A 20,853-nucleotide genomic window follows, 5' to 3' on the forward strand; every position below is an offset into this window, starting at 1 on the left:
TGGGGGGGTTTAAAGGTACCACTTTTCGGTTTTTCGCTTAATCCTCGGAAACTATGCGTCCTAGTGACATGACTACTATGAACCAAAACAAGCTTATTCAATTTGCTACAGGTGAGATAGTCAAGTTTTTCTATATCTTATATAGTTTTTGCGGCATCTGCTCTAGAAGGTCTGTAATATTGAAAATTTTATTTTTGTCTTACATGTTCCCATCAGGAGAAAATCGACTAAATCAACATTGAGCAAATATTTTAGACATGCGAAAGCATGTTAAGCCTAGTTCCAGGGAGGGGACTGCACTGTGCGTATATTTAGACGAATCAATTGGAGCCACTTTTGACTCCTCATCACTCAAAAACTACTGTGCATTAACACTTCAAATTTGGCGCATGTGTTGAGACTTGCAAGATAAACATCAGCTTCAAATTTCATAAATATACCTCAAACGGTTCTTTAGGTATTTACGTCCAAAAATCTACATATCTGACCTATAGACCAAATTCTAACAACTTCCAGATGACCTTGAAGGTTCAAATTTGGCATCCAGATAGGTAGATGTGTAAATACAAAGGAACAAATAAAAATCCAGTAAATTTTAACATTTCACAGATGATAGATAGATTTAAGTGTTCAAAATGTCGATTTTTGAACGTCAATACCTAAATAACCGTTCGAGGTATATTTATGAAATTTGAAGCTGATCTTTATCTTGCAAGTCTCAACACATGAGCCAAATTTGAAGTGTTAATGCACAGTAGTTTTTGAGTGATGAGGAGTCAAAAGTGGCTCCAATTGGGTCGTCTAAATAGACACACGGTGCAGTCCCCTCACTGGAACTAGGCTTAACATGCTCCCGCATGTCTAAAATGTTTGTTTAATGTTGATTTAGTCGATTTTCTCCTGATAGGAACATGTAAGACAAAAATAAAATTTCCAATATTACAGACCTTCTTGAGCAGATGCCGTGAAAACTATAAAAGAAATAGAAAAACTTGACTGTCTCACCTGTAGCAAATTGAATAAGCTTTTTTTGGTTCATAGCAGTCATGTCACTAGGACGCATAGTTTCCGAGGATTAAGCGAAAAACCGAAAAGTAGTACCTTTAAACCCCCCTCTCTCCGCCGGCTCAAGGGCTAAGGGCGGGGACTTTTGTTATGTTCACCTCCTAACTAGTCTAAATAAAGTCCCGAGGTCAGAAATTGTGTTCTACGGATTTCTCTCTACACCGTCGTTAAAGCATTCATTGACTGGACTATATAGCAACAAACAAAGATATGAAAACAATCGAAACTCACCTTAGAATGTAATTTAGTGGGCGCGAAAACAAAAAACATTTCCTCACCCTTCCGCACGGCACTTGACCGGCGAGCAAACTGGTTTAAATGTGTTCGGGTACCCAGACCTTTGAATCGGTAAAAGAGACAAATATATATTCCTATGCCTTCAGGTCGAAACATGACTGAGCCACTGTAGCCGACCGAGTCACTGTTGCCTCCTTGACCCTACATTAATTAGCCAGGTCAGCTAGTTTAATAATATTTATAAGCTAGTAATTTTTAATGTGAGCAAGACATGTAGGTACTAGACTGATTGTACCCTAAAGTTGGGTAAGAACATGACATTTTATTACCCAATTCACATTTCATTATCTGCTTTCAGTTCCCCTTACAACTACAACCAAACAACTAAATTCAACATGTTTGGGAGCTGTGGATATACCAGATTCTGGTATTTCTGCGAAAACAACTTTTGAACCTCTTCCTTCTACTTCCAATGCACCAGAACATATGACCTATAAACCCATTACTCATGGTAAGTGTACAAACTAATTATTTACCTTCTAAAATATGCCTTCCCTCAAACTAAAGAATGCCACCCTGGATGCGTTCTGCAGTCTGCAGTCAGGTCAAAATGAACTTATATGTACAACATTCTAGGTTTCTGTACATTTTATATTAATGTGATTTGACCGTGCGGATACGAACAAAGAACGCAAAGCACACGTGACTGATTGCCTTATCACGACCACTTACAGATTGTCTTGACATACCCGCAGACCGCATCCAGAATGCAGAACATTAAAACCTCTAAATGCCTTTAATTTAATATTATGTCATTGTTATTGAAGGTGGGCCCACGCTTCATATTTTATGAGAAGAGCTATCATTATCCTGTCTTTGCATTTTTTTAAAACTTGATAATGATTGATTGATTTGGAAATAATATGTTTCATAAAACAACAAAATAAATTTTAAACTAATTTGCATATTAATTTATAATATTTCAGATGATAAAAACATTTGCCATCAAGATGCACAGGCAGAAATATTAGTCCACAGTTATAAAAGACCTAAGAAAAACATTGAAATGAAAGGTAAGATAAAACATACCTAATTTAAAAAACTAAGTAAAATTGCTGATTAATTAACCAATATTCAATTCAATTTGCTTTAATGTTGTTTTTTTTACTAATGGAAATGTTTTTATTACAGACACTTCATCAACATTTACAATTAAAGAGAAGAGGCTTTGGCGACAGTTACAAAATGCAAAAAAAACAATAAGGAATATAGCGAAGTCAAGAGTGAATTTAGACAAGTTAGATTCGGAAGTGCTGACATCGTTAGTAAAGGATGTAGTGCAGAATAACAAAAAAAAGTCACAAGGAAAAAGGTGGACTTTAGCCAACAAAATATATGCTTTGGCTATATTTAAACGGTCCCCTAAAGCATACCGCTATATGCAAAAGCTGTTTACGCTACCAAGCACTAAAACGCTCCAAAGGATTTTAAAAAATATACCAATGGAGCCTGGTATAAATAAAAATATAATTGATATGTTAGAGGCAAAAGCATCAAGTATGCCAAAGGAAAATAAATATTGCTCGTTAATATTTGACGAGATGGCGTTAAAGAAACGGATAATTTATAACGAAATTGCTGATAAAGTGGATGGCTACGTGGATTATGGAGAGGGCGAGAACATGGGACGAGAAAAGAAAATTGCAGACCATGCGTTAGTGTTTATGATACAGGGTGCTAAACATAAATACAAGCAATATATTGCGCACTATTTTGTGGAAGGCACAATATCAACAGCAAAACTGGCAAAAATTATATAGAATAGAATAGAATAGAATAGAAAACTTTTTATTTGCAAGAAAGGTATACAAGCAGGTAAGACATAGATTAAAACAGAGAGAAATAGACAAGTGGACAATTAACTGCTTGTGCCCCTCTGACAAAAAGGCACCCGCTCAGCGTACATCAAGACCGCCAGGGCTTGTCTTGAAACTGATTTTCAGCGGGGGCCCTCTGTTGTCACGGCGTACCCCTGCTGACGGAGATGCAAGAGGAGAAAGGAGAAAGGATCGACATCATCAAAAAATTAAAAGAAATCGGATTTATGGTTCTAACAACAGTTTGTGATCAGGGATCTACAAATATAGGAGCTCTTAACATGTTAAAAAGAAACTGTGGACAAGGCATAGATAGCAACTTTTTCTCTGTAAATAATGACAAATTTTTTATAATCTATGACATCCCTCACTTGTTCAAATCATTACGAAACAATTTCTTTAAAAGTGGAAATATGTCTTTCGATGGAAAAATTGCACAATGGAGGCATTTGGTAGTTGCAGAAGAACACAACAGAAATTTTTTAAATTTTAAAAAACTGAATAGTACCATTGTAAATCCAACATTCAAAACTAAGATGAGGGTGAAGTATGCTGCGCATGCTCTGAGTAATACCGTGGCAGCTATTTTAAAAATGATGGCATGGAAAGAAGTTTCTGATTGCAATGATACAGCATTTGTGATTGAACAGTTAGATAAACTATTTGATTGTACAAATGGTCCATCATCTTTAAATGACGTAAAGAAAGGGATCCGGGAAAATGTTTCCACATCAAGTAATCACATTGAGTCTTGGACCTTTTATACTGATAAGTTAAAAACCATAAAATTTATAACAGCAGAAAACACGATACTAAAAAATGTTAAATGCGTAAAGGGATATCAAATATCTATCAAATCCTTAAACGATATTTGGGAAAAGTTAAAGAATGAAGGGTTTAAATATATGAACCTTAGACAGTTTAACCAAGACTCTCTGGAAAACTTATTTGGAATCATTAGGCAACACAGTGTAACCAATAGAAATCCCACTATCACGCACTTTACTGCAGCGCTTAAAACAAGCATGGTTACTGGGCTGAAAGTGCCTCATAGCAGAAGTGCTAATTGTGAAGCAGACAACAATAAACATATGCTGGAATATAAAGACATTTTAAAAACTAATTTAAAAACAACAGAAATAAAAATTAATGTTCAAGATTCCACAGACACTGAATTTTATCCTGTGTTGTCTATCCCGGACCCTGAAAACTTAGAACAGCCCATTGAAAATTTGTGTAGCCTTGAAAACCAACCAGTAGTATATGTAAGCGGGTATTTAGCTGCCAAACTATTACAGAACAGTTCTTGTTTAATTTGTGAAGAGTGTTTGAGCGTGAAAACTCCTGTTGACAATGATTTGTATGCATATACAGGGTGACAGGTAAAGCGATACATTCCTTGAAAGGGGTTAAAGTAGAGCTTATTTGCAGTCATTTAAGTCATATGACACCATGTCCGAAACTTGTTCATTTCAAAGTTATTCAAGATTTAAGTATTTTTAAAAAAATCTCCAGTTTTTATGTTAAAATGTACCCTTGTAATGAAGAATACGGAATAATGTTAACTTTTTTGTTGTATTCGTATAGCTAAATAATAAGATTGACATTTTAAATTAAAATTTGCAAGAAAGAATCGTCATTACTCAAGTAAAAGCTAAAAAACCATGTATTATTTTGCAAAAAAAATATGTTTTAGGTAATTAAACGAAGAATTTCCAAGAAAAAATGTATGGAATGTTGTGTACAAATTACAGAATTTAGTTCCTTGATTCATTAGCTATTCAAAAAGGTACAGGTGTTTAACAAAAACTGCTTAATTATTTTTTTATTTGAATTTAAACGTCTAGTAAGATACTTTCATAAAAAAATAAATAAATAAAAAAGTCACACTAACAACTGTTCTTGGGTCTCAATAAATGAAAAACTTAGTATTTTAATAATAATTGTATCACCTAATTTTATCTAGGTACATTATTTTAAGTCCTGCTCAAACTGTGAGCCCCGTCTTCTAACACAAGCTCGTAGTCTGTTTCTCACTTCTGTTTTTGTGACTCTTGTTGTTAAACTGCTGAATATCTTGAGCTGCCCTCTGAATGCGCTCACGAAGCTCTTGCTCGTTGTTTACGGGGGTTACATACAAGAGATACTTCATGTGACCCCATAAATAAAAAACGCAAGGGGTCAGATCCGGACTTCTGGCTGGCCAAGGAATGGGTCCACATCGCCCAATCCAACGAAGTGGATATTGTCGATCCATCCATTGGCGTACACTGAGCCGAAAGTGTGCTGTGTGTGTGAAAGCTTCGTGAGCGCATTCAGAGGGCACCTCAAGATATTCAGCAAAGTTTGACAACAAGAGTCACAAAAACAGAAGTGACAATCAGACTACGAGCTTGTATTAGAAGACGGGGCTCACAGTTTGAGCAGGACTTAAAATAATGTACCTAAATAAAATTAGGTGATACAATTATTATTAAAATACTAACTTTTTCATTTATTAAGACCCAAGAATAGTTGTTAGTGTGACTTTTTTATTATTAATTTTTTTATGAAAGTATCTTACTAGACGTTTAAATTCAAATAAAAAAATAATTAAGTAGTGTTTGTTAAACACCTGTACCTTTTTGAATAGCTAATGAATCAAGGAACTAAATTCTGTAATTTGTACACAACATTCCATACATTTTTTCTTGGAAATTCTTCGTTTAATTACCTAAAACATATTTTTTTTGCAAAATAATACATAGTTTTTTTAGCTTTTACTTGAGTAATGACGATTCTTTCTTGCAAATTTTAATTTAAAATGTCAATCTTATTATTTAGCTATACGAATACAACAAAAAAGTTAACATTATTCCGTATTCTTCATTACAAGGGTACATTTTAACATAAAAACTGGAGATTTTTAAAAAAATACTTAAATCTTGAATAACTTGGAAATGAACAAGTTTCGGACATGGTGTCATATGACTTAAATGACTGCAAATAAGCTCTACTTTAACCCCTTTCAAGGAATGTATCGCTTTACCTGTCACCCTGTATATCTCTTCGCGAATGGTGGCATGATAAAAAAAGTCTCGTTTATCCAACAATTCAATTATGTACCACCGTAAATGAAGCTAAACAATTTTATCATGACCATATTGCCGACCAGATATATATGGAAAATGTTGGAAAATTCATTTTCTTAATGTTGAGTACAAATTGTAATTTTAGTTGGTTTAAATGTCAACAACATAATAAAGAAATTTATGATAAGATGTTTAAAATATTAAGTTACCTTTTTCTAAGAAAAAGTTGTAAAATCATTAATGACAGCTTCATAAAAAGTGAAAACAATTTTGCTGACAAAAGTAAAAAAGCACAGCAACAAAGCATTGAAAAGTAATCTTAGGGCTGAGGTTCGATCAGCTGATAAGAAAATTAAAGATGTTTATAAATAAAAATCCTATTTTTTCTTAGAAAAAGTTGTGAAAATAAAAGTTTACAAAATTATCATTTCTGTACTTTGTTATAATTTTCAATAATTCCTCATGCCTACAACTGCTATGTCATGTTCAATACTTATTGTAATATACCTATTTTATTTCGAAATAAATAATTTACGTTACAAGACTTCGTTTTACTTACACATAGTATAAAATAAAAATAGTAATCATTAAAATATTGAAGGTTCCTATACTAGATATCGATATGCAATTACAACCCTAGCAAAGTATCGATAATCGATAAGTTATTACGAACGTCACTAATACTGTCAGAAAATAAGGCATTATGTTGGTAGCTCCGCCTGTAGTTTGTGCGGTTGGTAAAGATTTGCGGGTCGTTCTCTAAAATGCATATGTGTGCGTGAGCTCAAAAAATATCTATGGAGTGCCGTCTCTTACTCTTTTATGCTCTTTGTGACACACAGCTGTTTGACATATATAGTGCGGTACTAACCGTATCTTGAAAAAAACCGTACTTAGTGTATAATATGTATAGCTTAAATAGCCATTGTAAGAATTGACCCCTAAACTTAATTTTACAAAAAGTTACAAATATTTATGTACCTACCACATTATTACTTTTAACATTGCGCCTAAGCATTGCACAGAAAATACAGAATAAATATTATATTCTTATATATTATTGATCCATTAAAAAAATGTTTTTTTCTTTGTTTTGGTATTTTTTTTGTTGAATATGGGCTTGAAAGAATATTAAGCTTTATTTTCACATCCTCCCTTGAAAATATGATGCGCTTGCTTAAATTTTTATGCTGTAAAACATCTTGAAATCGCGCCAAAAATAAATGTACGCAGTCTTCCAAAAATAACTCATTTGCTTTAGTTTCGCGTTATCGTGTTAGAATGAGGTTGGCGTAGTTTAAAGTGAACATTTTGTTATATTTTATTCAAAGACTAAATCATGAGTGCTGCTGCAGCTTCTTTACCATGCCCAATTTGTGTTAATTGTGGGGTTTTTGATTCTGTGCAGTCTCTAAGAGACCGGTTAATTTATGTGTCTACAAACAACATATTGTGCCCAGTGTGCCAAGAAGAAGTATCGGGGTTAGACAAACTTACAATCCATTTATTCAGTCATGTAAAAATTTTGGGCACAAAAGATTCTGAGAAAAAGAAAGATTTGACGTCAAAACCTAACTTAGCAACTCCAACAACAGCTTCGCTTCCGATAAAGTCATCGAAATCTAACGTTGCTAAAAATAAATCGTCATCAACTACAGCTGCTGCGCCAATTAAATACGTGAAGATATATCCAAAATTGCCTACTATATCCTTGAATACCGTTCCTGTGATAGATATAACTCGGGGGTCAAGTGAGGAATATGCGCAGCCTGTTTCTGTAGCTATTTTGAAGGCGGAAACATCAAACTCACAAACAAATACTATTTGTAATGTTTGTGGCTTACAATTTGTAGATGCTAACATATTAAAAATGCACAAGTGCCTAATTCATAACATAGATGAAACATGTAGTGATAATTTTACACGTTATCAATGTCACTTATGTCCGAAGAATTTTAAAATGAGAGGATCTTTAATGGTTCATCTAAGAGTTGCTCACTTTGGATTTTTATCTGGAAATTGTAACTCTACGGATAAGAATAAAGATAAATCAGCTGAAACTTCTGAAGATAAGTTTACCAATTTAGAGAGAAATGATAACAAACAATGGCAATGTGATGTATGCCGGAAATGTTTTACAACCAAATATTTCTTGAAGAAACATAAGCGTCTACACACAGGTTAAATAATTGGTGTTACTATTGGAGGTAAATTGTACTAACAGAAAATTAATAGTTTTAGATAGTTAAATAAGTTTATGGAACGCCAATTTTAGCAATAACTTATTAACTTGTATTTTTTATAGCTTTTTTGCTAATTTATTATTTCTGCAAAATGTTTTTATTCCAAATAAAGTTTATCTTAAAAAGTGTCTAGTAGTGCTACTGTACCTACTATTCCATCTACTATCTACATACTTAGTTGATTGAGTTATTTTAATAGGTTAGTAGGTATAAATCCTACGACACTGATTGTATTTTTTTTTATTTCAGGTGAAACACCATACGCGTGTACGCAATGCAACAAAACGTTTACATTTCAACAATCTTATCATAAGCATCTTCTTTATCACAATGATGAAAAACCTCATACTTGCAACTACTGTGGACGCGCTTTTAAAGAATTATCCACCCTTCATAATCATCAACGTATACACACTGGCGAAAAACCTTTCTCGTGTGAAACTTGTGGTAAGAAAAAATATGCAAAATAGAAAAAAAAATTTGTGAAGTACCTACCTACTTAAAGTTAGATGAATTTGAACATAAATATTAAAAAAAAAATTAAGACTTTTTACATTTTCATCTTGACTCAGGCTTACAATCCACACCTTGTACCTACCATTTGATGATCGTTTTGAAAAAATATTTATTTTCAGGCAAATGTTTTCGTCAGAGAGTTTCATACCTAGTTCACAGACGTATACATACAGGAGTTATGCCATATAAATGTACTGCGTGTGAAAAAAGCTTTCGATACAAAGTAAGTCAATCTAGGTATATCATTTGACCCACAATCTCAAATTAATAACAATCCAACGAAATTAAAATAAACCATGGAACCACGATTCACCTCAGTATATAATAGTAGTCTTTGATTCACCTATAAATTGATAATAATTAAACAATCGATTCATTCAAATTTCTTTGTTTACAGGTTTCACAAAGAACTCATAAATGTCAATCCAAACCCCCAGGGACAGTGGTACGGCAATCAGGAAATCTGGTAGAAAAATTAAAAAAGAAACATGGTAATGCAGAGATATCTAATAACGAAGTGCATGAACAACTTAACGAAGAAAATAATTATCCTGAAATTTCAGAAGCCAATGCTAAGTTAGTACTCACAGGAGCAAAACTATCTCTAGAGGACATGGAGTCTGAAAATTTCACTCTACTAGAAGAGCATTTTGAATATAGTTCTAATAAAGATTTGGCTACTAATACACCATGTTCATCTCAACCAGTTATGGAACCAAAAAATTTTGCAACGCTAGAAACGAATCTAGATCAATTAATTGATTCCATACCTACAATTGATAAAAATGTTCCATCGCCATCAGAAATACTCAAAAACTTGTGCTTGTCGAAAGAAGAAGAGTACCCAGATATACTCCAGGACTCAGCCAATGAAAAAACTTATGATCTTTTTGAAGTTCTTATGTAATTTTATTTTTATAAATAAATGTATGATGTATTTTCCTACATAAACGATTTACCTACTACCAACAAACATTGGACCAAATTGGAACTATTCTGAAGAATCTGTATTTTTTAATAAAAAAATATATTTACAAACTATTTTTTTTATTGATATTGGTGATATTTGATCCATTGACATCAGCGCCACCACATGCTGAATTGGCGACATAGACAATTTTTGAGCAGATTTACCGGTTTTCGACAGCTTTTCGTTTGTATGTGTGTAAAATGACACAAAGAAAAGGAAGGAGTTTTGAGCAAAACCAGCTGTTTTTGTTCTCTTCACAGTGCTTGAAAAATCAGTGAAAATCAGTATGGATCAAAATTGAAACGGTGACATTTTGTGAACTGAATGTGGTTTCTTTGAAATTCAAGCAGTGTGCATAAATAATCGATTTGAATTTCTGTGAAACGTCACATACGATAAATGGACTGCGTTTTTAGCCATTTATTACGTCTCATTTGAGGTAGATGCAATGTGTGTAAATTAGGCCAACAGGCGAAGTTCCACACTGCATACCTTCTGCTGGCACTTCGCAATGTAAGTAAATCCATTTTGATTGTAGATAAAAGATACTAATATGCCCACACAACATTTTTTATTAAATTTATAGTTGTAACTCTGGATCGCTCTATTTGGTAGAAGGTCATGATGTAATAGTGGTTTTTATCCACTTCCCTCATGTTAGAAATATTTCCTGCGTTTTGGCTCAATAAAATAAAAGTAGGACAGCCTTTCAAAATATAAAAATATGTATAATTTTCCTTCATATTCCTTTGTCCTAAGGAGTTCTTTCTTTATGTGGGTACTTTCGTACATGGTAGGTAGATGTTATTTATAATTATTATGAGGCTAGGCTTGTTTGAAGTTTAAATTACTTAAAATTAAACATTTAGGTACATACTCTTATCTAATTTTAAAAATCTTTTGAAAAAATATGAAAACATTTTATTTTTTTAATTAGCTCATGATAAATTATGCTTCACATGATATTAGTGGCATTGAGTAAATTCACTGTTCCTGCGACAAGCTGTTCCATGTTTGGTGAATTCAACATTAGACAAAGCAAAACATAAACTGTTACCAAGTGGCATGACTAAGATTTTAATTATATTAAAAGTCATTGTAACAGGTTCTTTAAAGACATCAAATGAATTGCAACTGGTTTTTAAACATACACAATTTTTGAGAAACTATTGCTCAAAAACATTACCTAATGAAATGATCAATCTGCAGCCTTTTTGGGAATTATTGCATTTACCAAGCTCCATTCCACAAAGTTCCCAGTTGGTTCTTTTTCTTAAATTTATAACATTATTCTTAATGTTACATTTACAGTTACAGCAGGGTTAAGCCCAGGTGCTTTGACATAATCATCATTGACACACACCACAGAACATCTACTGCTGGACATAAGCCTCTCCCAAATGCTAAATCCATATTTTCTTGTGATGTAAAAATAATTGTGAAAATTAAGTACTTTGAATTGCTTCCCAGAAAAGGTGTGTTGGACAAGTGAAAGTGCAATCCACCTGTTTCAAGTGTGTAAAGCAGGGTTTTAGTTATTTATACATATTTTATTTTGTACCAGAAGTTATCAAACCATTTATTAGTACCTAAAATTCTTCCTACCTCCAGTACTCCAAGGCCTGCACTATAAATCAATAATACTACGGAAATAAAACTAGAAGTTACATTAAACAAAGTAAAGTTTAATAATTGCAATATCCTAAATATACACAGAAAACTTACTGTTGCATTCTTGACTGAAGAAATATGCTAATGAATTTTATTGGAATCAATATAATATAATATTATGTAATCAATCGACATTATTTTATGATCAATTGTAATTTGCATGCTAACTGACATTAGCTAAATAGGAAAGCACTTTTAATAAAATACCAACACCACTTATGTATTTACCCTATTTTTTGAGCAAATAAATAATTTGAATTTGAATTTGTTAGTGGGCTCGAGTGTGCCCAGTATGGACTATCAACATCAAAGTGCTATTTATTTTCTTTTGATCTTTTTTGTGACTCTATTGAGAATCTTTCCTTTGGGACTACCAACTCAGTGTTCACTGGTTAGCTTTTATTGGTGGTCAAGATATTATACAAATCTGACTACACAGGAGTTGCAGTGGAGAGAGAGGTGAGAAATAGAGAGGCAGGAACACTCACGTGGCTGGTATGGAGCCGCTTTGCACACGAAAAACAGGTTGATTCCGCACTGAAAAAAACTTCCCGGTCTTCCTGGATAGGATAGGTTTTTTTATATATCTGGCTCTTACCGAAATCGCGCCCCTAGGAATCTGGACATATGCGAAAACCTTGGTGGCACAAGGCAGAAAATGAGCCACACTAACTTACCATTTAAACATATCTGCTCTATTCTGTTTTCCTGATAAAGATACCTCGTTCAAGTTCACCTTAATACGAACAATCATGGAGAATCCATACAAATCCATGGTCACAACATGCAAAAATAACTATCACATTTACGCTGTTGAACACCTTTTCCAAGAAAAACAAGGTGACCTAAAAGACCAAGCTGACCAAGACCAGAACGAGACCTATTTACCGAGAGTCTGTGGACTGATCTATTTACGCAGTCGTTGAATGGAGTGTGTAAATGGTGGTTAATATACTTGACGCATCAAAAAGTTTACTCAAGGAGTTCCTCAAATCACGGCCGACTACTTAACTCCTCCCAGCTGGTACAGTACAGGTATTCCACAAACACCTACGTGTCGCTTCTTTCATGCTATTATCTCATGTGTTCATTTGATAAATGATAGGCATTAAAAAGAGGTCCATTTCTATGCTGAAAAATATCAATCTCAGCGTAGAGAGAAGTCGCACCCATGGTCTGTCCGTATCAAGCCTATTCGGTTGGGTGCTACGAACCTAGGTTAGACGTCGCCCATTATCAATTTTGCTTAGCACTTAGTCTTGGTACTCGTGGTCTTAACTCAAGAATCAAGTACTCGTCGTCTGCACTTTTGGCCGTTGTGGATCAAATGGTTTCTCAGAGCTCTCAAAATTTTTCTAACTTCGAGCTTCGAGAGAAATTCCTTTGAGAGCGATAGATTCCGGTCCGGGGTAGTACCTATATGTTTTGCGCATACCCACTGGCCAAAAAAGACGGGCAGTGGGTTATGTGGGACTCTCCCCACCAGATCCTACCCACTAAAAGATGAAAAGCCTACCAACTGAAACTCGATGGTCTTAACGAAACTCTTAAATGAGCCACTCCGGTTTCGAGGTGAGTCCCCCAACTCCCAATCCCCTCCTCCAGTTGTTTTTATAGAGGTTTTCCACTCACGGCACAGTTAGAACAAACAGGACCTATCCGGTAAAGTTACGGTCTGCCAGAGATTCAGAGAAGTACTGATAGAGGCCCTCCATGAATGGGCAAATGCCACGCCAGACCCAAGAGCCCCAACCTGTGGGTTTTTTTTAAAGATGCGGGCAAATGCCTTGGTTCGTGGCCCTCACGTTTCGGTGTTTGTCCACGACTCCACGTCGATAAACCAATACTCCTCATGACTGGGTGGCGTTCCCCTATCCGCTTACTTAGTCGAATTTTTTAGGAGAAACAGCAAGCCTGTATACAATGTGTTTTTTATACTCAAGTTGTTTCAGCCATGATAATTATGACGTAAAAGAACGCTACGTAGAAGATATAAGCATCTACCTACCCGCGCGTCGCCTTTAATTTTTGTCTAGAACTTGATTACTATACTGACTGACTAAAAATATTTCCTGACAGTTTTGTGTCAATTACATCGCCGTGATTTTCTGTAGTATAGCTGTGACAAAATTTAATCCTCTCTCGTGGACCAAACTGCTAGAGGCTTATTATTTCAACATATTTCATAGGTGCCAAAAGCGGCCTGTGATCTCTGTGGGGGTGGGTGTAATAAAAGCTTTACCTTCAGCAAAAAACCTAGAACTATCATTCTCCTCACAGAAGAAAATCCCTAAATCATCAAAAAGCAACAAGTATTTTCCGATCCCAGTTTACATAATCTGAAAATCCCTCTCTATTAAATGATTGTCAATATTAATTCCTTCTGCGTTTGTATTTATTTAATAAACGTTTATCGTTTAAAATAGGTACCTACTGGACTAGTAGATTTTGTTCCGATATTAATAATTATAGTCAGTAGTTCCAATAATTTCCTACCAAATCCATACAGTTATTACCTACTTATTATCGAAGATTAGGTTAGGTTTCCAAATATGAAAGACCCGGGTTATTTTCCGTGGAAATGCCGATACTTATAAGCTGAATAAAGCTGTATCAAACATATTGATTTTTTAGATAAGAGGTATCAATCTGATTCTGAACCGAGCTTCTAATGATTGTTAATATATCTATTTACTTTTAGCTTGGATAGGGCCATTCGTTGGTTATGTTAAAAGAGCTTCTGGCTATGCGCGGATCTATGTTGAATTGGCAGGGGTACAAGGTGGCAGGGCAGCGGCAGGGCCGCGCCTATCGATCCGTCGCGGCCCGCCCGCAAGCCCGACACCTTTCATTACCTTCAGCTTCACTGCAACATAGTTGTTACCAACCAGAGATAGGTAATTTAAAAAATAAACTTCATCATTAACGACATGGATAGTTTCGCATTTGAACCTATTAGGGATCGTTATTGCAATTTTAGGTAACGATGTTGGTTTACAAATTGCTTTAACAACGTAATAGTAATGTCCATAAGTTCCATGATATGCGTTAAAATCATCTTTGAATCCAAGTTTATCGAGCTAATTTAGACAAATGGCCGCGTCATAAATTGTTTCAATTATACAATCATTACAAATAAAATTTTCCTTTACAGTCACATTAGAATATTCCTTGTAGTGTGCAACTCATACTGGCATGTTATTTGTTGTATATTTAACTTTGTTGTCTGTTGGTGGCACGTGGCGTTGGTTAGATGCAGGCAATGGATTTACGTAACTCGACGCCAGCCAGCACACAGAAATAGGCACACCACCTGTCTCACTCCAATGTGGAAAACATGTCCGTAGTTTGACGTTTTAAACACGCCGCTGAACTCGTTTTCAGATACGTATCTTATCACCAATAATAATTGATAGTGCCATTTTCGTAATAGAAAAAAAAAACGAGTGTTGTAGGTTATTCTCAGTTGCTCAGCTGTTGATATTTTCATTCCCAAAATGTGCACGAGGCAGACGCAATTTGTTATCGTCCCTCCCTGGCATGTTTACCATCGTTAGCTGGTTATCATAATGCAACACGGTCGGATTGTATTCCACGAGTAGGTTTTAAACCCGCAGAATGAGATACAATATTGGCCTAGTTGCGCACATTGCGTAAACGACCGTAGACTTGAACTCATTCTTTCATCGACTGACATACATTGAACGTATACTAATCAAGAATTTGTAAAGATCTGCAAAATTAACACTTAATCGCGTTATTCAACGAGTTAAAACTTGTATTGTTTTCGAATATGGTGCAGTTCTGCATTCTGGTTGAGGGTACGTTGTGCAAGCGACGCGGCCCGACCGTCACGAAACCTTTTGGCTCCATGTCGATGATGTTGCAACACCATAGCTTTCACCGCTCGATCGGAATCGGCGCTGTCGCTTTAACTTTTGAATAAAACCATCGTTTTTTGTTAAAACATTCCACCATTCCTTTCCATTTACAAGTAAAGAAATGTGTCAAACTTAAATATCTTAGTTTCTGCGGCCTCTGTAGCCCTCACTCGCTGGGCACGTTCTTTGTTCTCCCGCGAGAGACTATTTTTGCCCCGTCACATTTGCATGTTATTTCAGTTAATTGGGTCACCTACATTTTTGCCCTATGAGACAGTATTCTCCTAAAAATATGGTTATCTGGTATTTGCGACGTCTTGAAGTAACTAGCGTAATGGGTTTATAATCAACCCTCAAATTGGCTTTATTGATCGCGTTGTATCCAACCAGACGACGTGGTATTGATACGATGTTGTAGCTATGGCTATGCGATGCAATGTGTCTGCGCTGGAGGTTAGTGCCTAATGTAAATGTTCGTGTTGCTGTGTTGAACGTATGCTTTTTGCAGTGTGCTCTCTCTCACATTATTAACGGCAAGATATCTATTGATCGCTGTCAGAAAAACTAAGCTGCGCATCTCTTACAATTTGGGATTGAAGAAAAATTATAAACACAGATGTATGCTCAGAATGTTTCACAATGCGGAAGTCACCCGTTTTATTCCTCGCCTAGTTTGTTTCTGATGACGCTTAGTCTTACAGAAATAGAAATTCCCAAGTATAGTGGATAGAAAAATCTACGTATCTTGATGCCCCTATGTTATGTATGGTAGACTTGGTAATAACAAAATCTATTGTATATTGATACCTTCACTAATGAGACGAAAATATTGCTAGACTTAGACGCAAGAAATTTTAATGAGCTGATAGAATAAAAATAATGGCAAGGTTTGAAGATAAAAGCTATTATTAACTTCACATTTATGGCTCAGTAAATATTCCATCAAAAAGACTAAGTAGAGTACACGCATAGCCTGAATATCTAACGAAAGTGTACCTACATACAAGCTAGTCTGGTGGAGATTCGCGTCGCCTATGCACATTATTAATTGAGTTCTGATTTGTCTGGCTCGACTATTGACTATATTTGCAGGGGCTTTTGTCGAAGGGTCGCCGAGGGGTTCCTTAAACCGCTAGGGCTAGGGCTCCAGAGCATTTGGCGGCGGGGGCGCGGACGCACTGGGCCGGTCGATGACTCCTCCTGGGGTGCACCCCGACAGATTGATTTCGTTGCACTCCCGCTGACATTCACATATCCAATCTAACACATTTCTCGTTTAGAACAAACTTTCTATAAACTGTAGCCTGTTCAATACTTTTCTTGTAGCATTTCAGCAATGACGGAACGGAATTGTGAGTTTTCTTGTCACGCTCGCTTGCTTACCGTGTGTTAGTGTATTAAAATGACATAACGCGCGATTTATAGAATATAGTTAATAACTGAAATTTTATTGCACTCTTCCTTACTATCCCTACCTTAACAATTCATTAAATGAGTAAAAATTTACCCAGTAAGGAAGAGTGCAAAAAAACCTGGAAGTTAATTTTCTTGTTTAGTATCACGAAATGCAAGATGCATCCTCTTTGTTCCACGTATCGCTACATGGCATATTGGAAAATCTTATGTTCCTTTGTTATTCGGTTGCTCAAGCGCTTTTATACACCGAAATTAAAGTCATTGTTAGACACGACACAAAAGCCAGTATTCCAAACAGTAAACGATCATTTCCGTGACGTAGTAGGTGTATGAACTGCTGTAGGTGTGCGGTGCGTTTTTGGATCGGTTTGGTTAATTGGCAAAAGCGAAGTGTTTACAGCAGTGTTGCCGAGGCGAGCTGGTTTCGCACGTGGCCGCTGCAGCACAGCCGGGTTGTCGACCCGCGGCCTTGGGGCGCAGCCCCTCGCTCCGTACCATTCACCATCATGCTATAACGCACCTTACGACTCCACACTTACAGTTGAGCATCAAATACACTGAAGATCGCTTAAATTTGAACAAAAACTCGCCAAAGTTAATCTTTAGTGTATCGAACGTTGATATCTCGTTGTAGAAGGTTAAGTGCTCCGTTGTTGAAACCAGTTGGTCTTTAAATAAAAGTAGGTAAGTAAATAATGAATATTATCTTGTGGTATCACATCAGTAGCATACGGCACAAAGGTCATCTCCTTCACTTATTGAACAACAATGGAGAGAATACGGATGAAGGAGAAAATGATTATCTGGCATTGGAAAATCAGTTTGATGCTTCTATGTATTCTGTTGTAAGAATATTTATGCACATTGATTGTAGATTTACAGTGAAACTTATTTTTTAACGTTAAAAGATTTGGTGCATGGACAGACCATTATACCAATACAAGCAATGGACGTTTTGACTTGTAATACCAGTCATATGACACGAGGATAAGCGTTTGTATTCCGGAGTCAAGGAAGGTCACTTTGGAATAACAAATCGACAGGCGGCGCGGTGATTTGTTGTTTTTTATTCGCCTTCGCTTTGGTCCACTCACGCGCAGTTTAACAACACAGGGTCACGTGACTGTAATAGGAAATTTTATAGTGTACGTAACTCGGCAAGCAAGTTAGTGTAACGGTTGATATTCCATAAAAGATGTAAACCTGGCTACCTGAAAGCTGATACTATTGTTGGTAAATACGCACGTATTTTCTTAAAATCTACCTGGCAACTGCACCTGGTGCAAAGCGTGTAGTTTCCATCCCGTAAGGTGGGGATATGGTTTGAATTGAGTGGACAGGTTTGTTATAAACAGGTTGGTGTTGCTCCTTGCTCGGCTAGAACTGCCGGTACCGTTTGCTTTGACTTTCTTAGTATAGCATAATGATGACAATTAATCTTCTAGCTACAAGTCCACAATTCCAAATTATTTCATTTCCATGCTTACTGCAGCTTCTTCTGTGAGAATATAAAACAACGCCATTTCATATAAATTGAAAGCTGGTGTTTCAAATGATTGAAAAGCATTTTTTTTTCGAACACTCGGTGCCTTTGTGTCCTGTTTTGTATAGATTCAGTTCGGTTTTGTTGTATTGCAAAAACCATTGAGTACCCATCTTGCTAATTTGACGTCTTTATGTGAAGTGATACTTCTACGTTTTTTGTTTCATTTATAGTTTTCTCCTTTTCAATGAGCTTAGTCTCACTTTTATTATTATTGCAACAAAAGGTGGTTGATTTTGAGTGAAACTGTATACTTTTGTTCTTCATAAATCGCCTTTTGTTTAACCGACTTCTCTCTTAAACACACCATAACTTTAATCTTTAACTTTACCACCGTCACAACGAAGGTTACACCTAACGGTCCCGTTTCCTGCCACTTACGTACTATACAAAGGTACGGGAATCAATTGACATTGGTTATTGGCTCAACGCTCAAGTACTTACTAACTAAGGAAGTTCTCGATTTCTATTTTGGGGGTTTTGTTTTAAACACATCACCTGCCAAGGCACAGCGCGCTGCGTTTGAGTCTCTGCCCGCAGTATCTTCGTCCTATTTATAATTTAAAATGTTTTTTTTTAAATAATGACTAGGTACTAACTACTAAGACTCGAAAAGTAATTAACTCCACAGTCAAGTAATAAACATTTATGATTTTACCGTTCATACATTAAAGAAAGAAATCACGTTTTCGCTTCAAGCACCTATGTAGATTAGTGCATTGATATACACGTACGGCGCAGGTAGGCAGAAGGCAAAACGAGCCGCACTCGGCAGACTCGAGTCCGGGCATCGCGGTCGTTCACCAGCGCCCGGGCCCTTTGCCCCGCCTACGGGACAGATACACCGCCCTTGATATGCGTACGCGCATTGAAACTCCGATTAATGGACATACGACACTGACACTGGCAACCAAACGCTGTAACTCGCGCGTAATGTTAATAGCCCTTGTTATAATGAATACTAAACAACAGATGCTTTGCCCTGTGTTTATTTTAGTTCAAACAACTGATATTGCATTGTGACGTGTTGTCACGCATCAACAATTTTTATGAGACTGCACACAGTATACACTGCTGCCCGTATGCAACTTATTATGTTACCCCGATAATTTTTAGTTTCCATAAGTAAACCCTAACTAAATCGTCGATAATAAATTCATAATCCGAAGATTACCTACGTCGCGTCCGGCAGGGTATTTTTGTCCATGTGGTTATGTTAAATACCCACATAGATGTAAATAATGTCAGCAAATGATAACTTGCCTACTTTCAATAAACGCCACACTCCGGCGTTGCCTCATTACTTCACGTGCTGGCTACTACGGCTAGTGGCTGCAATCTGTTGCAGACTGCAGTCTCGCAACCAGGAATAGAACAAGATTCTAAGGGTCAGGCAACTGTACCTACCTAGATTTCATTTTCATCTGAACTTGCATGTTCATCTAACTAATCTAGTGTAGGTAGGTACCCAATTTTATACAGAGTGTCCCAAAATTAGCGCGTCACACTGACACTGGAGGTAGCTGAGTCTAAGGCCCAGTTTTTTGATTCGTAGTTAAAATAACCAATAGTCAAATTTGACAGATGTCAAATGACAAGTGGTTAAATATCAGAAAAAAATGTTTTTCGAACAATGGTTAGCTTGACTTTTAGTACATTTTTTAACTATTAGTTAACATTTTGTTAATATTTAACCATTAGTAACAAAATTTAACAATTTGTTAATATTTAACCATTAGTAACAAAATTTAACAATTTGTTATTTTAACTATGAATCAAAAAACTGGGCCTTAGACGCATCGAACAAGCTTAATATGTTCATAGAAAAGTTTCATATGTCTTAAGATATTTTATTTATTCATTTCCATAGAAAAGTTTCATGAGTTTTTAAATATGACTCATATTAGTTTATTTTTAAAAATGGACTTATTATACTTGTTAGATGCGTCATAAGCTCATTTACCTCTGGTGTCAGCGTGATGTGCAAATTTTGGGACACCCTGTATATTTTTTCTATGACTAAAAACTTTTTATTACCAATTTTTAATTATTTTATTACAAATCTTAAAATATACTTCATCGTGGTAAATAGGTAACTTGGTAAGATACCCCCTATTAGTTAGCTAGAAGATCCACAGTAGATTTCGAGCTTAGGATATTTTATTATTTCCGTAGCCTTTTTTATTCCTTCGGAGGGTCGGAGACTTAGATTAATAAAATTATTAATCTAAGGTCGGAGAATGGAATTACATTATTGTCTTGAACTTTTCCACTACCTAAGACATGCTGCTCTGCTAAAACCATTTTGTCAAAAAAGTGCATGCACGGGTGCGCATTTAATTCGTCAGTCGTCGTGCGGGTAC

At 35.8% G+C, this 20,853-nt stretch overlaps 2 protein-coding genes and 1 long non-coding RNA gene across 3 annotated transcripts in view; all 3 read left to right on the plus strand.

Moving 5' to 3' along the window:
- The first annotated feature begins 1,603 nt into the window (after positions 1–1,603).
- LOC135086638 (uncharacterized) lies at positions 1,604–2,621 on the plus strand. The gene is made up of 3 exons (XR_010260555.1): positions 1,604–1,813; positions 2,289–2,375; positions 2,494–2,621. It is a non-coding gene; the product is annotated as an uncharacterized LOC135086638 (long non-coding RNA).
- A 4,851-nt stretch (positions 2,622–7,472) lies between these two features.
- Positions 7,473–9,960, plus strand: LOC135086646 (zinc finger protein ZFP2-like). Its single transcript, XM_063981403.1, has 4 exons — positions 7,473–8,430; positions 8,743–8,940; positions 9,129–9,232; positions 9,407–9,960. Exons 1-4 carry the CDS (start codon positions 7,590–7,592, stop codon positions 9,914–9,916), a joined length of 1,653 nt encoding a protein of 550 aa, XP_063837473.1. The 5' UTR covers positions 7,473–7,589; the 3' UTR covers positions 9,917–9,960.
- Positions 9,961–10,282: 322 nt separating this feature from the next.
- LOC135078706 (E3 ubiquitin-protein ligase TRIP12) overlaps positions 10,283–20,853 on the plus strand; it is a 68,409-nt gene continuing 57,838 nt past the window's right edge. Inside the window, exon 1 of the mRNA XM_063973257.1 lies at positions 10,283–10,492. The gene's annotated coding sequence lies outside the window, so the exon portion shown is untranslated. The remainder of the gene's footprint in view (positions 10,493–20,853) is intronic.

The sequence above is a fragment of the Ostrinia nubilalis genome, chromosome 2, assembly GCF_963855985.1.
Source record: "Ostrinia nubilalis chromosome 2, ilOstNubi1.1, whole genome shotgun sequence".
NCBI classification, from domain to species: domain Eukaryota; kingdom Metazoa; phylum Arthropoda; class Insecta; order Lepidoptera; family Crambidae; genus Ostrinia; species Ostrinia nubilalis.

Excerpts from the sequence above, each read along its gene's own strand:
- LOC135086646 (XM_063981403.1), top strand. The coding sequence starts at position 7,590 with ATGAGTGCTGCTGCAGCTTCTTTACCATGCCCAATTTGTGTTAATTGT. Across the intron at positions 8,431-8,742 it reads ACATAAGCGTCTACACACAG|GTGAAACACCATACGCGTGT; the intron begins GTTAAATAATTG and ends TTTTTATTTCAG. Across the intron at positions 9,233-9,406 it reads AAAAAAGCTTTCGATACAAA|GTTTCACAAAGAACTCATAA; the intron begins GTAAGTCAATCT and ends CTTTGTTTACAG.